At 33.8% G+C, this 18,281-nt stretch overlaps 1 protein-coding gene across 2 annotated transcripts; it reads left to right on the plus strand.

Annotated features, from left to right (window-relative positions):
- The first annotated feature begins 43 nt into the window (after window positions 1-43).
- On the plus strand, window positions 44-16,880 carry LOC143054843 (uncharacterized). 2 transcript variants are annotated; one of them, XM_076227899.1, is made up of 5 exons: window positions 44-199; window positions 8,145-8,205; window positions 13,155-13,298; window positions 14,557-14,787; window positions 16,280-16,880. In XM_076227899.1, exons 2-5 carry the CDS (start codon window positions 8,178-8,180, stop codon window positions 16,312-16,314), a joined length of 438 nt encoding a protein of 145 aa, XP_076084014.1. In that variant the 5' UTR covers window positions 44-199; window positions 8,145-8,177; the 3' UTR covers window positions 16,315-16,880. The 2 variants fall into 2 exon arrangements, with proteins under 2 accessions (XP_076084014.1, XP_076084015.1); XM_076227900.1 differs by lacking the exon at window positions 44-199 and adding an exon at window positions 7,176-7,324.
- Window positions 16,881-18,281: the final 1,401 nt, after the last annotated feature.

Raw genomic sequence — 18,281 nt, forward strand, 5'->3', positions numbered from 1 at the left:
TCTGACTGTGTTTTATTCGTACGTATATGTTGTGTTTTGTTACAATCTAATTGGTTTCATAATTTGTTACGTCACTCCTGAAACTCATCATAATTTTTATTTAGACCAAGTTCAGGTGATTACAAACAGTTATCAAATGAGGAATAATAATTTATGAGACTGTTTTAATTACAACTGTGACACACAATAGTGTCTAAAGGTAAGTTCTACTGAATTGCATTGGAATTTACATTAAACTGTACTATCATATTTCGGATTCGAATTATATGTAAAGTTAAGAAGAGTTCAGAATAACATGCAATACGAGATCGGCACAACTCGGAACAAATAAACACATGCACACATTCGACCTCCAAAGCAAGGTTTTCGGCTCTCCGAACATCCCTGAAGTCAAGCCTGCATTTTTCTTCGGTCTTCGGTTTCATAGTCGGCTGATATTGCGTTGGTTTTGTCAATTTTATTGACTTCCTGTTTATGGATCTACCTTTGAGATCGGTATTTTTAATAATTTGTCATTACATTTTTTTAAACTTCAAACATGTCAAACGACCCAATAAACTACAGGTAGAGAAAATTGCCAATATATATAAATTATTGTGTCAATTGTCATGTTGATTTGAAGCTGCACGGTGTAGTATATTTTTTAAATCAATTGCATCTGTTTTCTCGTTTGAAATGTTTCAAAATTTTCATTTCGGGGACTTTGAAAACCGGTATGGGTTTTCTCGTTGTTAAAGGCTGTTCGCTGCACTATAATAGCTTATTTACATTATGTACACTTCATTTTAACTCTGCATGATGAAGAGTTGTCTCATTGGTAATCATACCACATCTCCCTATGTATTATATTTAATGCAGCGAGATTTCTCAAATAATCGCCGACCGTGCGAGGGATGTAAATCAAGTCATCATCAAACGACTCGTATAGAACATTGCAATTTTGTTGCTTAGATAAGCATACTAACATTTATATGCCCCACTTAAGTCAAACTGTGCCCCTCTACTTCCCGACTTGTTTCTTTATTATTATGAGGCTGACTTCATGCTGGAACTTCTTAGGAAGAAAGATAAAAAGTTAGCAATATCCTTTAACTCTACTTTTCGCTATATAGATGATGTTCTTTCACTAAATAATTCAAAATTTGGTGACTATGTGGAACGCATCTATCCAATCGAGCTAGAGATAAAGGATACTACAGATAGAGTTACGTCGGCCTCATATCTTGACTTACATCTAGAAATTGACAATGAGGGTCGGTTGAAAACAAAACTTTACGACAAAAGAGATGATTTCAGCTTTCCAATTGTGAACTTTCCATTTCTAAGTAGCAACATTCCAGCAGCACCTGCATACGGGGTATATATCTCCCAATTGATACGATATTCCCGTGCTTGCATTTCCTATCATGATTTTCTTGATAGAGGGTTGCTGCTCACAAGGAAACTATTAAACCAAGAGTTCCAAATGGTGAAGTTGAAATCATCCCTTCGTAAATTTTACGGACACCATCACGAGTTGGTTGACCGATATGGAATAACCGTTTCACAAATGATATCGGATATGTTCCTTACGTCGTTACTACAATCTCCTTCCCTTTCATGAATGTGACCTAACGAATTAGACTATTTACCGGATTTGTTATCACATAAGCAACACGACGGGTGCCACATGTGGAGCAGGATCTGCTTACCCTTCCGGAGCACCTGAGATCACCCCTAGTTTTTTGGTGGCGTTTTTGTTGTTTATTCTTTAGTTTTCTATGTTGTGTCGTGTGTGCTGTTGTTTGTTTGTCTTTTTCATTCTTAGCCATGGCGTTGTCAGTTTGTTTTAGATTTATGAGTTTGACTGTCCCTTTGGTATCTTTCGTCCCTCTTTTAAGTCATTATGATTCTCGGTCTGTGGGTTCCTTCGTTCGTCTGTTCGTCCGTCCGTCTATCCTGCTTCAGGTTAAATATTTGGTTCAAGGTAGTTTTAGATCAATTTTGAACTTAATATGTCACGGAATAGAAGTTCCTTCATATTAAAAGATCCAAAAGGAAAATAAAATCTGGAATATCATTTCCACAAGAATAAATATTACAGTAGTTGTTCCTAACGGTATAAATAGTATAAAATATTTGTTCCAACAGGAATAGATTATGACACTGTTTATAACAAAGTTTCTATTGGAACTTCTGTTAGGCGGAACAAATATACGTTGACAAGTACACTTGATCCTTTTGATCTTTCAAATTTTAATTCGAAATTAGAGTTTTGACCCCCAATTTGACGGTCGACTGAATATAGAAAATGGAAGTGCAAGTGTGGCATCCGTGCACCATGGACACATTCTTGTGTGTGTCCAGTTGCGGTATTTATGATTGCATCAACTCAACTATATGTATGTTTGATGGGTAGTATACAGCAGTTCCAGAGGTAGAAGGATCATTTCCATTATAGATTTCAGTGATATATTGTTTTAAAAATACAACAAAAATAAAAATATTATATATAGAGTAGAACATTGTTTTAGTACTTTTCGCAGTACCCAAAGCTTAGCTGAATCATAACATCAACCGAATACAATGAGGACAATGATTCGAAGAACAATTGAAAAAAGACAATAAAAAAAAGAGAGAAACCAACTAAAGTATATTATTGAATAAATTGAAGTAAGAAACCCCCATAATACTGAAAATTTCAAAATAATATTAATAAGAATTCCTGTCTTTTATATTGTAGGACAAGATATTTATGTTTAATGTCTTACAATATTGGGATAAAATTTTAAAAAAAAGCTCGAAAGCAAACCAAAGAATATTTCGGTCATACCCAAAACAATACTATTAATTTTATTGCGTATTGATTTTAGTTCTAAATCCTTTCCTGTTTCAGTTCTTTTTCATATTTTTTTTAAAGAAAACTTTTATAAATGTTAAACAAACGAAAAGTGTAATATTATTTCTTAGTTCTTTTATGTAGAAAAAAAATAATTTTACACTTAAAATAGACTTCGCAGTATTGGTGTGTCGATGGAATTATATATTTGTTAAGATGTTTGACCTGGTTAAATAAATATGGATTAAAACTCGTGTATACCCTCTGTTTAAGCTGACCGTAAATCCAATGTTTAAAGGACCTTATTTTCTTATTCGTGCCCTCAAACGCAAATAAAGTATTTATGAACAAAAACTCAAACACATATCTATGGGAAAGAGCTCGCCTAGACGAAAGTTTTATTATCAAATAATTCAACTGTCCTCAAATCACTTTGCCAGCACACTAAGACCACTGCAGCATACATGTCTTACAAATCTACAATGAAAAATAATGAAATATAATGTTTTATATCACAAAACCATATTTTCATAATGTTCTTTTTAACATCTGCAGAAAAAAGCATAATGCATTTACAATATTACATCTACACAGGAGGGTAGGGGAAGGGGGGGAGGGGGGGGGGGGACTTCACTGCACTAAGACTGAGCTTCGAATGGTCAGGCTATGAAAATGTATTTTCAATGTTAACTTTTACCCCGAATGACCGGTCCGTGCTATCATACAATTACATCCCAGCTCCTTTGTTCTAACAAATATACACATATTTTTATAATCTGAGTCGAATCACCCCAGTTTGAGTTTCTTTGTTATGCATGCTTTCCTTTGTTCTGTAACATTTTGGCGGGAATGGCGAAACCACTATAAAACTTATAATCGTACGGAAAAGACTATCTATCTAAATTCACGTAGAAAAAAATCCAGTGTATATCAAGACCTTTAGCATACCAAGCCACAACACATATCACTACACCAGGACGACTGGATACGAACTATTAGTAATTTAACATACTTAAAGGAAGCAAGATATTTTCATAAGTGGGGCGAGTTGGCAGACCGTTATTCAGTGGGGTTTAAACCCTTTTCGTTAATAAGGGAGTTGTCAGACTGATTGTTAAATTTGATTTCACACTTTTTCAAAAGTTGGGCGAGTCGATAAACAAGAATGGGGCGATTTTTTTTTATAAAGTGGCGATATAGTGTGGGCCGATTGGCCAGTGGGGCGAGTTGACATTGTTTGATATTGGGGGGGGGGGGGGGGGGGAGGGTCATAAAGGGTATACATCATATAGTAATATATAAAGTATATTATAATGGTTGTGTGGCGTTCTAAAATAGATTTTATGAACTGTAAATGGTTTTCGTCTAATCTAAAACAGCTGGGATGTAAAATAGTAATCCCATTCGGACTTGGTGTGTCAGTGTTAGATCACCCTCTGGCCTCTGGCCAACGGGGTTATCTTGCTCTGACACACCGCGTCCTCGTGGGATAACTATGAAAGAACTTTGAACTCTTAACTTTGTTAAGGTGACTTGTTGTTATGCTAAAATAATTTAAATATTATTGTAAACATAAACACATGTTCCCAATATAACAACAAACCCATGTGCTATCGATAGTTAATAAATACATTTATACGTCATAGTAAACCCGCATTTTTTGGGGTGTTATTTTTTTTAGATATTGTAGAAGATTCTTTTTTTTGAAATTTATCATCAGTAAGAAGTCTGTATTTTACGTTGGTGAAACGTTTCGGATCCCAAAGGTCACTACATGTAGTAGTTACTCGGAGGTTTCATGAATCTTTTCTAGTTCATAAATTGCATTTTGGATCATTTTGTGTGATTTAGCATCCGATTTCAACTTATAGAAAGAGGGGTATTTTTGTCCATCTGATGAGTTAAGCCTTTTTCAACTGACTTTTATAGTTCGTTCTTATGCTGTACTGTTATACCACTGTCCCAGGTTAGAGGGAGGGTTGGGATCCCGCCAACATGTTTAACCCCACCACATTATTTATGTATGTGCCTGTCCCAAGTCAGGAGCCTGTAATTCAGTGGTTGTCGTTTGTTTATGTGTTACATATTTGTTTTTCGTTTATTTTTTTACATAAATAAGGCCGTTAGTTTTCTCGTTTGAATTGTTTTACATTGTCTTATCGGGGCCTTTTATAGCTCACTATGCGGTATGGGCTTGGCTCATTGTTGAAGGCCGTACGGTGACCTATAGTTGTTAATGTCTGTGTCATTTTGGTCTCTTGTGGAGAGTTGTCTCAACATGGCAATCATACCACAACTTCTTTTTTTTATATAGGTTGCATTTCTATAAATATAGATACTATAGGAATTCCATATACGTCTTAAACTGTGCCACTTTTCGCGAAGAGTTATCTCCTAGAATGGAAAGTAGTCTGATATACACTATTTAATATTATATCTCAGTTATCAGTTTCTATACAACGTTAGTACATAATGTTTTGATATTTTTTCAAATTGCAAGTGTATGACTATTTGACCGGTCAATAGTTCACAACTATTTGACCTCGATTGAATTACTTGACTGCAAAGTTAACGTCATTATATTTCGTGGAACTTCAAATGCAGCTACATGAGGGCCCTCATGGGGTTTTTGATTATGTGATTACTTGGCCGTTTTTTTAATGATTATTTGATTATTAAGCCAAATATTTCATGATTATTTGATTACCTAGGACTGTATTTTTAGTTTATGATTATTTGATTACTAAAGATAAGCAAATATTTAATGATTATGTGATTATATTGGCAAAAAAATGGTGATTATGTGATTACTAGGACCCCCCCATGAGGGGCCTCCTACATGATTGGAGGATGCTTTGGAAACATGCGTAGTTGGTATAATCCATACGTCTATTCTCTCTTAATCCCCTTTAGGAAAATTATCGGCTACTTTGTTTCGAGAATTCTGTATGTTTTAAATAAGGAATGACTGTAATATTTTTTATGTCTATGAAGAAATAACATAAAAAATTTGGTGCACACTGAATAACGCGCGTAGCGGGTTTTTTTAACAGTGTGCACCACATTTTTTTTATGTTATTTCGAATAGACAGAAAAAAATATTACAGTCATTTCTTATAATTTAATTCTAAATTCTATTTTAAACCGTAGAAAATCATGAAAAAACGTTGATGACGTCACGGTCACATGACTAAATTATGTCAATGAGCTGATAACAAAATAACGTCAGCCAATCAGAAGACGCGTTACATTCAAAATTAAATTATTAACCTTTAAAAATTAAAAGATGAGGTATATATGATAGCTAATGAGACAACTTTAGATCAGACACTACGTCATATGACACATATATTCACAACATATATAGGTCATCGTATGGCTTTAAACAATAAGCAAAACTCGGTGTCTGCAACCTATGCCAACATTTGAAAAATATATATTCAATCTATGCCTACAAACAAAATACAATAGGTGTTGTTATAACAAGTAATTATTAATTACCTGTTAAATACAGTCAGTATTTTAAAGCATTAAAACTTACTCCTTTTGAATAAAACAACACCAGTGAAATACTGATTATAAATTATGTTGATATATGGAAAATAGGATGAAGATATTACAAAAAAACACTTTTGGTAAAATACTTCTCAAATTTTGATGTTCTAGACCTGCAATTAAAAAAAAAAATTAAATGTCCGAGTAAATGAAAAAAAATTTATAAAAGAATTGAATAAGAAAAAGAAATATTCAGGATTTTTAATATACAAGATTTGCCCACTTATTACTTGTTGCTGAGTAACCAAGCTAAATAGAGTTTTTAGGTTTTTAAATTTTGTCAGATATTCGTATTAGCTATATAAGGCCCGAAATGACAAGTGTAATACCATTCAAACGAGAAAAAATAACGTCAATTTTATACATACAAAAAATGAACGAAAAACAATAATGATGTACAGCTAAAAACGAAAAACAATTATGATGTACAGCTAAAAACGAAAAACAACAATGATGTACAGCAACAAACGAAATTCACTCATATTAAAAAAAACTACTGACTTGGGACTGGCATATGGAAGGGGTTAAAAAGGGCGGATGCAGCCATTTTAAGTTGAGGGGCTCCAAACCAGGGATTAAAGGGGGTCCAACTATATATCCACATTCAATTGCATTGATCTTTAAAAAGGAGGGGGATCCGCCACTGCGTTAAACATATCGACAAAGAATGTTTTATCACAATCATTTAACTAAATGATGTAATGCCTGAATGAAGCGATTCGTTTCTTAATAGTTTTATTCTTCTTTTTAAACTGAATGTGACCCTTTCGAAAAGACTTTAAAATAATCAATTAAAACCTGTATCTTAAGTGCCGATTTTACATTTATTAGCTTTGTTTGGACGGATTATTGCTAATCTGAAATAATCTTATAACAGCTCTCTCTTGATTGTTTGATCTTCTGAACAGTGCGAATTTTAACACTTTCAAATTTGGATTATCTAAATAAAAGGTATAGTACATTTATGGTGTGATCATTTAGCACTAGCTTGTTTGTATCAAATTTGTCAGTGGCGGATTCATTCGGAGAGGAAAAAGGGGGTTATAAGACTCCCATGTTGATTCGAAATTATATTTTTAGAGCATAAAATCGAAAGTTGTTTTCGCTACGATCTGTACTTATTGTTTCGTTAATGCAATTATCCCCTTTCAAGAATCGTCGATCCCCCACTGCATATACCTACACGCACGAGGTAATGTTAAAAAGTGAATATTGGAGTGCCTTGTTGTGCTGTTCATTTTTATCCACGCAGATTTTTTTTTTATTGAAATCAAATTATCATAAAACATGTACAACACCTCTCTTCTAAACAAATATCAGTTTACATCTTCAGAAAAATCATTTAATATTTGTTTGTGGTCGTGTGACTTTTTCTCTTTTGTACACAATTATTTCCTTTATTTTGTTGAATAGAAAAAGAAACATTTTTATTAATATATACTTTTTTGCGCAAAGACATTTTTGTCATTTCTTTCCAGCCATCTTGAAATATTCATTTTTTAATTCATCCAGTACATGTCCCCCCCATCCCCCCCCCCAAAAAAAAAATCAAAATCAAATCAAAAATGGATGGTGGGACAGTTGTATTATAGTACAAAAAAATACCGGTAGTTGACACTGAAAAACTATCTAGCGTATCATGATCAATGTAAGTTAGATTAATATTAAATTAAGTGCAATGATAATTAGAATCTGTATGCTAATTTTGCTTATTGATATCTGCATATTCATTAGTTTGTAGATTGACCTTTAATTATAATTCTCGTTACAGTATCGTACTCCTGTATGAAAAGTTACAAATAAGATGGAATTACCAAAAGAAGCACGTGATGGTAGGTTGCAGTTGCCATGGTATTTATTTCTCGTGAAATTTTAAGTTTTATAAAAAAAGAAGATATGGTATGATTGCCAATGAGACAACTATCCACAAAAGACAAAAAATGACACAGACATTAACAACTATATGTCACCGTACGTCCTTCAACAATGAGCAAAGCCCATACCGCATAGTCAGCTATAAAAGGCCCCGATAAGACAATGTAAAACAATCCAAACGAGAAAACTAACGGCCTTATTTATGTAAAAACAAAAATGGACGAAAAACAAATATGTAACACATTAACAAACGACAACCACTTAATTACAGGCTCCTGACTTGGGACAGGCACATACATAAATAATGTGGCAGGGTTAAACATGTTAGCGGGATCTCAACCCTCCCCCTAACCTGGGACAGTGGTATAACAGTACAACACAAGAAAGAACTATAAAAATCAGTTGAAAAAGGATTAACTCATCAGATGGACAAAAATAAAAGTGGACGTGCCCCGGTACTTATACATCCCGACACAAAAAGACACTAGGAACAGATCTGAGAGTACTCGCAGTTTTCTGACAGCTAGTTCAAAGCCACTAACAACTAATAAAAAAATCATGCAACTAAGACTAAACTATCAATCCGTACACATCCAACATCCAATGGATTTAGTGTAAAGACGTCATAAACAGCCAGAGAAACATGAACTTGTGCAATGCCAAGTTACAGGTATCGACAGATTGTAGAGCTATGAATATGTATATGCATATAACATACTAGTAATATTTAGTTAGCTTTTAATTTACTGATAACAAAATAAATATTTATACCAATAAAAACAATATTCAATGATCTTATTACAGTGTTGAATAGGTAACCTTTTAGAATAAGTTTATTTAAAGGAGCGACAAATTTACATGGATCATTTCTAAATTTCCGGGCACGGTTAACATCATTTCTGTAAAAATGAGGATGTGCTATCCCGTTTGAAATAAGTTTTCTACAGGTACAACTAAACTTCAAAACCAAATCTTTATATCTATGGAAAAATTTAGTAAAGGTTTCAAGTAATTCATGGTAACGATATCCCTGGTTTAATAATTTACCAGTAATACATAGGTTGCGTTCGTTAAAATCAAAAACGTCACAACAGACACGGGCATAGCGAACAAGTTGTGAAATATAAATACCGTAAGATGGTGCCAAAGGAACATCACCATCTAAAAATGGAAAATTAACAATAGGGAACGAAAAATCGTCTCTTTTGTCGTAAATTTTAGTGTGGAATTTCCCGTTTAAAACCGAAATATCTACATCCAGGAAAGGAAAGTTATTACCGAATAAATTTGATTTATTTAAAGTAAGTTCCTTGGGGTAAATTTCCGCAGTATATTGAGAAAATTCTCGATTATTTAACGAAAAAATATCATCAAGATAACGGTAAGTATTGTTGAATTTATCAATTAAATGCAATTTCGACGTTTTTTTACTGAGTTTAGTCATGAACTGTGATTCGTAACAATACAAAAACAAGTCTGCTATTAAAGGGGCACAATTAGTTTATGTTTTTTTGAATTCAAAGTATAGAGAAAACCACACAAGAACAGCATTCAGGGGCGGATTCAGCCATTTTAGAAGGGGGGAGGGGGGGGTCCCAACCCAGAGTAAAGGGGGTTCCAACTATATGCTCTCATTCAAATGCATTGATCGTCCAACAAAAAGGGGGGTTCCAACCCCCGGAACCCCCCTTCCTCCCCTGGATCCTTCAATGACATTGGAAAACATATTATGTTAATAAAAAAATATGTGATGTTAAAATAAATAAACACAACAAAAACTGAACAAATAAATTATATTTTATTCAAAATGGAAAGTGGTGTTACTTTGAACAATCCAACCAACAGCATAATGTTTGAAATAGAGAGGCGAAAAGCATCAAAGGAACATTCAATCTCATATGCCCAAAATAGACTGACAACACCATGACTAAAAATAGACTGACAACACCATGACTAAAAATAGACTGACAACACCATGGCTAAAATAGACTGACAACACCATGGCTAAAAATAGACTGACAACACCATGGCTGAAAATAGACTGACAACACCATGGCTGAAAATAGACTGACAACACCATGGCTGAAAATAGACTGACAACACCATGGCTAAAAATAGACTGACAACACCATGACTAAAAATAGACTGACAACACCATGGCTGAAAATAGACTGACAACACCATGACTAAAAATAGACTGACAACACCATGGCTAAAAATAGCCTGACAACACCATGGCTGAAAATAGACTGACAACACCATGGCTAAAAATAGACTGACAACACCATGGCTAAAAATAGACTGACAACACGTTGACTAAAAATAGACTGACAACACCATGGCTAAAAATAGACTGACAACACCATGGCTGAAAATAGACTGACAACACCATGGCTAAAAATAGACTGACAACACCATGGCTAAAAATAGACTGACAACACGTTGACTAAAAATAGACTGACAACACCATGGCTAAAAATAGACTGACAACACCATGGCTGAAAATAGACTGACAACACCATGGCTAAAAATAGACTGACAACACCATGGCTAAAAATAGACTGACAACACCATGGCTAAAAATAGACTGACAACACCATGGCTGAAAATAGACTGACAACACCATGGCTAAAAATAGACTGACAACACCATGGCTAAAAATAGACTGACAACACCATGGCTGAAAATAGACTGACAACAATAGACTGACAACACCATGGCTAAAAATAGACTGACAACACCATGGCTGAAAATAGACTGACAACACCATGGCTGAAAATAGACTGACAACACCATGGCTGAAAATAGACTGACAACACCATGGCTGAAAATAGACTGACAACACCATGGCTAAAAATAGACTGACAACACCATGGCTGAAAATAGACTGACAACACCATGGCTGAAAATAGACTGACAACAACATGCATGAAAATAGACTGACAACACCATGGCTGAAAATAGACTGACAACACCATGGCTGAAAATAGACTGACAACACCATGGCTATAATAGACTGACAACACCATGGCTGAAAATAGACTGACAACACCATGGCTATATATATATATAAAAAGAAAAACATCAGTTGTTCGACCTGTTAGTCAAATGCGTTTTGTTTAAATATACTTTTTCACTCTTTCGGTCTTTTGGAAAATGTTGTTTGTGCTGTTTTTAGACCCTTCTACAACGAAATTTGTTTGACATGCACACGTATAAAAACTGTGGTTTTTATCCAACGCAGTCATAGGTTTGAACGTAGTCTTCAATTTAGACTCGTTTATATTTTTTGTTTGGGCATGTATCATATTTTCCCTCCGGTTTATATGATCCGTTCATCCTATATATTGACTCTTAAAATTCAAGAGTTAATCTAAAAATGAGGGTACTTTCTCTAAAAATGAGGGTACTTTTTATATGGCCTTCCAAATACCGTTTCGATTCCTAACATCACTGAAGAGACATTTATTGTCGAAATCCGGATATGGTGTACTAAAGAAATATTGACACCGAATGTTTGTGGCACAACATCCTGTCCACAAGTTAACAATTTTTTTTTTCTGTGACGTATTAAATTTATATTAGGATCCATTTTGTTACATCTTGTGATCAATTTTATTTGGCAATCGTCAATGGCAGTCAGCAGGGTTAAAGAACATCAGTTGTTCGACCTGTTAGTCAAATGCGTTTTGTTTAAATATACTTTTTCACTCTTTCGGTCTTTTGGAAAATGTTGTTTGTGCTGTTTTTAGACCCTTCTACAACGAAATTTGTTTGACATGCACACGTATAAAAACTGCGGTTTTTATCCAACGCAGTCATAGGTTTGAACGTAGTTTTCAATTTAGACTCGTTTATAAAAAGAAAAATACAGACTAACAAACAATATTACCCACAATTCAATATAGAAAACTAAAGACTGAGTACCACGGACCCCACCAAAACTTGCAAGGGTAATTGTAATTTGAACTGAAGCAAACCCAAGCACACATGTAAATATTAGACTAAAATCTGGTTCAAGTTGTATATATATAAATAAATAATCAGATATCTTTTCAAATCGAAAGGTAGCTTAATTTTTAAAAATCTTACAACTGTGTTAAGTTTAAAATAAAATGAGCATTCTCCAGTTATTTTGATGCTGTTGTCAGAATGTTGATCGTAAATTTGTTTTATTGCAACAGATTTAGACTTATTGTTACATAAAAGAAATATGTCATTTGTTGAATGTCGTGTTATTTATATATCGTTAGGTTTCTGTTGTTGTTTAGTTGCTGTCTAATTGACAATTCACTCTTTCAAATTGATAAAATAACAAGATTTAACTACACATATCTTCTAGCTTTTGGCTATGTCTAAAATAAAAACCAACAAATTGCATTTTTTCTTAAGTTTTCATAATCTACAGCAACTCTTTGAACAAATTGTGAAGAAGCTTGATGCATGAACATCACAATAAAAAGTCTAAGTAACTCCGTTAAAGAGACAAATTAATGTTTTCCCCAATGACAGTGCAAATTTTCCGCCTTCTTGCCGGATGATCAAGTCCTAAATATGCATGAAATATTTGCCACTGCATTGGCGTTAAGCAAATCCAACCATGCAATCAAAGAATCTTTTTAGAGAAACATGTATTTGATAATCTATAAAATGCTGCTGCTAACTTTTCCGTTTCAGGATCTATCGACTTGGGGTAATATAGCATGTGGCATTGTTTGTCACGTGACATCATAATACAAATTACTTTATTTCAATGATAAATGTGTCTTTTTGAGAACGATGTTTACCAATCAAAGCTTTTTGACATACGCTTTAAAAAAAACTCAAGACGATATGCATTAAATTCTGAAACAAAGAACTATTTCCTAACCTTTTCTAACATAATTTCGACGTTCTGATTTAATAGCTATAAAGAAGACATATCGTGCTATGGATGAGAATGGAGATGGTCGTGTCTCGGTAGCAGAGGTCAGGAGAGCTTCTAAACGTATAGGAATAGAGTTCAGCATTGATCAGATCAAACAGATGATGGGGGAGCTGGATGATAACGGTACAGTATCAGACTTTTAAATTATAACTCGAAATAATTGACCCACTACAGGTTGCTTACCTCCCGAGGCACCGGTAGTGTGTTGATATGGTAGGGTTATGGACATATTGGAATAACAAGTGTTAGAGATCGAAGATCAAAATTATTCGTTTATTGTGTGTTAATTTGCGCTTTTAATTGAGTTAAGCCTTCCAATTGATATTTTATAGTGTGTTTTTCAATGTTGTGATGTTATACTATTTTTGCATAAAAGGTAGAATGTTTGGTACCATTAAAACGTTAAATCCCGCTGCAAATGTTTGCACCTGTCCTAAGTCAGGAATCTGATGTACAGTAGTTGTTGTTTGTATATATAGTTCAAACGTGTTTCTCGTTTCTCGTTTTTATATAGATTAGACCGTTGGTTTTCCCGTTTAAATGGTTTTACATTACTTATTTGTGGGCACTTTATAGCTTGCTGTTCGGTGTGAGCCAAGGCTGCGTGTTGAAGGCCGTACCTTGACCTATAATTATAGTTTACTATTATAAATTCTTATTTGGATGGAGAGTTGTCTCATTGACACTTATACCACATCTTCCTATATCTAATTACAGAGACCTCTTTTCCTAGATTGTAACATTACCAAACTAGACTTACAAAAGGAATGTGTTCTTACTATTAGGCATACGACACGTGACACAACTGGAGCAGATTTGACTTCCCTACCGACTGATGAAGCACCTGAGACTACCCCAATTAAAAAAAAATCTTTTTTTGGTGAGGTGGGAGGAGGAGGTCGTGTTGCTCATTTGTAGGATTAAATGAAGTATGTTTCACTGTTGTTAACTTTTTTGGAGTTTCTGTACATTGAAACATTATATCCAACGAACATGTTGTAATGAGGGAAACAAATTATAATGCACTCGAAAATGTCTTTCAGTGGTCGTCGTTTGTTGCTGTGTGTAATAGAATAAATGTCCTTGGTTTATTGTATTGTAAATAATCAGGCTGTTAATTAAGTTTTCTTGTTTGAATTGTTTTACGTTTGTCTTTTCGGAGCATTTGCAAGTCAAGTATAATAGTTTGGTGTACAATATCATAGTCAGTTATGCCCACTAACTTGTATGTAATTTGGTCTTTGTCTTGTAACATTTTCTAGCAAATATGTTTTTGCAACTGAAAAAAAATTAAATATCGTTAAAATCGTTTCCCCCTGACTTCAAATAAACAAAGAAAAGTCATAGTCATGAACAAAATGAATATGTTGTTACATTTTAGGTGATGGTTATATAAATTATCCTGAATTTGAGAGGATGATTACAACCTTTATTCAAGAAGACACAGAAGAAGTAAATGCAGCGCGAAAAATATTCCAATCAATGGACGTGGACGGTGACGGCAAGGTGACAGTTCCGGAATTAGTATCTTCATTAAAAATATCAAAAGCGGAAGCCAAAGAACTTCTGGAAGAGGCGGACACTGATAATGATGGAAAAATGTCGTTTGAAGGTAGGTTTTCAGATACTATTTACCAATAATGCATCCCTGCTTAATTTTTGTTTCACTCACAAACTAAAAAGTGCATTTTCATGAAGGCCTAAATACAATGTTTATTTTCTATATATATTTCTAGCTTGAAATTGAAATAAGGATGCATTGCTTCTTATGAAAAAATAGCATTAATCTGAAAGCTGAAGCAAATTTAACACATTAGTAGCCTTCCTTACACATGCGATAGTGTTTGAACAACCAGAATCCGCCCAGCAATTACATTAACCGCGAGGCACATTTTATATGAAGCGCTAAGTCTCATCTTAAAATGTCCGATTAGATCAACCATAGATATAATAGCCGGATCAACGCTTTTACAACCTTATAAAATTATAAAAAGAAGCATTCAATTCTAATACAAAATATAATTACATTGTTATGCTACAAATAGATATAAGAAGATGTGGTATTAGTATGAGTGCCAATGAGACAACTCTAGCTCCATCCAAGTCACAATTTATGAAAGTAAACCATGAAAGGTCAAAGTACGGTCGTCAACATGGGGCCTTGGCTCACAGCGAACCGCAAGCTATAAAGCATGCCATAGAGTTATATCAAGCAGTTCGTTTGTTTTTCAAAGCATTGTATTAACATTGTCACAGGTGCAGTCAAAGCTGCTGTATTTTTTTTTACGGAAATAGAATTTGATATTACAGTACTTCATGATTAAAATTGGATTATAATAAACCCCACATGATAATGTGTTGTAATCATTTGTACTTGCAGTTATCAATTTTGGCTAAGGAATTTTGTGTAGAAGAGGCGTTAGTGTTAAAAGTGTTTCCATCTTGGGTAGCTTGGGATTTCGAGTTCGGTTATTGTTTATGGCAACATGTGATTTGTTGTTATGAGGGGGGGGACAGGGGGTACCCTTCTCCCACCCCTCTTCTCCTTTCTCCTACCCCCGTTCTCCTTTCTTCCATTAGAATAAAACATCTCCTTTTGAGATATTTTTTCTTGAAATATTAGATAATTTTTTAAAAGGAGAGATATTTTATTTTTTCTCCTTTCTCCCAGCCTTCCTCTCCTTTCTCCTTTCTCCCACCTCCTTTCTCCTACCCCCTTTCTCCCTGTCTCCCTTACCCCTGTCCTCCCCTCTGTTATGATTTGAATCGACCCACTGTTTTCCTTCTTTCAGAAATGTACCTAGATCAAGTTTCTTTTGATAACTTTATAACTTGTGGAATAATTATTTAAAATCCTAATTCTTTACCTAACACATATATAAGCAGACAAAAAGAAGACAAATGTCTAACCAAATTGCATAGCAATATTCGTGTGACTGACAGCCGTCATGTTGGTACTAAACAGAGTATGCTAGAAATATTGATGATTTTGATTGTACAATGTACGCAATATATATATTCAATTGTCATTTATAATTTGTCATCTGCCTTATTTCTACAGAATGTCTATCAATATCACAAAAACTTCTTGTTTTCTTTTTCAGAATTTTTGAATGTTTACAGAGGACATATTGGATAGTGATGCATCAAATCGACTAGATAGTGGTGCATGCATTCAATTTCTAATTTGCATAGTCATATGTTGGGTGGGTTCGATAGACTGTATGAAAGCGTAAACGTGTATGCTGTTGTTTAAACGAATTTCGGAACTTATAACTTCATTTTCTACTGCATATACATTTATGTCATATGAATAGTTTGCATTTGATTATTCAAATAGAAAGACTATGCAAGATTTTTAGAATGTCAATATTCTGAACAATGAAACTTATCGCTGGAATGTATGCATTATCTTTCAATTTTTAAAATCATTTGGCCTTGACCATGTCCAATCAGGTGAAATTTTATTTTAGATTATAGCGTAATAGTAGTCTTTAAGTGTTAGAATGTATCAAGTAATAATAAACCATCATGTAATATGATCAACTAATTATTGTGAATGCTTCATACGTATTTAAAACATCATTGTATTGTATATATGATACATGCCCAAGTTTGGGTAATTAATCAGAAATAAATGATCTTGCTTTGTCTGTACCAGTTTGTATATACATGTATGTATAAAATAAAATTTTCAGTATTTTTGTTTTGTCTTTTTTTTTTTTAATGATAACATCCTGGGTCTCTAATTTTTGTCTTTAAAATCACTTCTTACATTGTGGACATTAGGATAAGAAGGTAAAAAATGTACGAGTGTAAGGAATTGTATATAAGAAGGCAAGATCTAGTGGAGCAAAATCACCCCTAATCTAAGTCATTTTGTCCCCAAGTTTCAGTAAAAATATCTCAAAAGTTGGTTGCAAAACACTTTATATATGCATATCGTTTGACCTCTTGGAATAGCCGTCTCATTGGCAATCATGCCACATCTCCTTATTTATATAGATTATGTATTAAAAAAACAATCTTATTAAACAATATTATGATATGTATGATTGGATAACTACAATGACTGTTTTGATCACAACTTTTCTTGAAACTTTTTAAAAACATTTCAGCCATTTTAAAAAGGATTGATTGTTTAACATTATAATCCTAAATAATGGTTGAAGTTTCCTACATTTGGTTAAGGCAAACTAAAGTAAGAGAACTGAAACGAAAAATAACACTTATTATTCTACTAAAATTCAAACATGGTCTGTATTTTATGGTAATAAGCATTTTGTTTCTCGTTTTTTTTTATATAGATCAGACCGTTGGTTTTCCCATTTAAATGGTTTTACACTAGTTATTTTTATGGCCCTTCGAGGCATAATGTTTGGTGTGAGCCAATGCTTTGTGTTGAAGACCGTACTCTGACCTGTCATTGTTTACTTTTACAATTTGTGACTTCGATTGAGAATTGTTATATTGACACTAACACCACATCTTCCTATATCCATTTATTGTGCGTAAGTTTCATAACATACGGTTTAGGCAGACGTAAGTTAGAAAACAGAAACCAATTTTATGGACGTACAGACGGACATGGCAAACTTTAATGCCCCTCATAGGCATAAACCAAGATATCCTTTCAATCGCTGTCAGAAAGTTTCGATATCCTTTCAATGCCTGACAGAAAGTTTAAATATCCATTCAACATTTGATACCAAGTTTATTTACCCTTTTAATACCTGACAGGAAGGTTAGATATCCTTTCAATATCCGATAGCAAGTTTCGATATCCTTTCAATATCTGACAGCAAATTCAGATATCATCATTTAAATAACTGCCCGTTAATTTTGATATCCTTTCAAAATCTTTCAGCAAGTTAATATATCCTTTCAATATCTAACAAAAACTGAAAATATCCTTACAATTTCTAACACAAAGTTCAATTGCTGATAGAAAGTTAAGATATCCTTTGAATACCCGACAGGGCCTTCTGATTTCGTTTCAATACCTGACAAGAAGTAAGAACACCCTTTCAATGCATGACAGCTAGTTTAGACATCCTTTCAATGGCTGACAGGAAGTGTAGATATCCTTTCAATATCTAAAAGCAA

Source organism: Mytilus galloprovincialis, chromosome 12, assembly GCF_965363235.1.
Source record: "Mytilus galloprovincialis chromosome 12, xbMytGall1.hap1.1, whole genome shotgun sequence".
Lineage (NCBI taxonomy): Eukaryota > Metazoa > Mollusca > Bivalvia > Mytilida > Mytilidae > Mytilus > Mytilus galloprovincialis.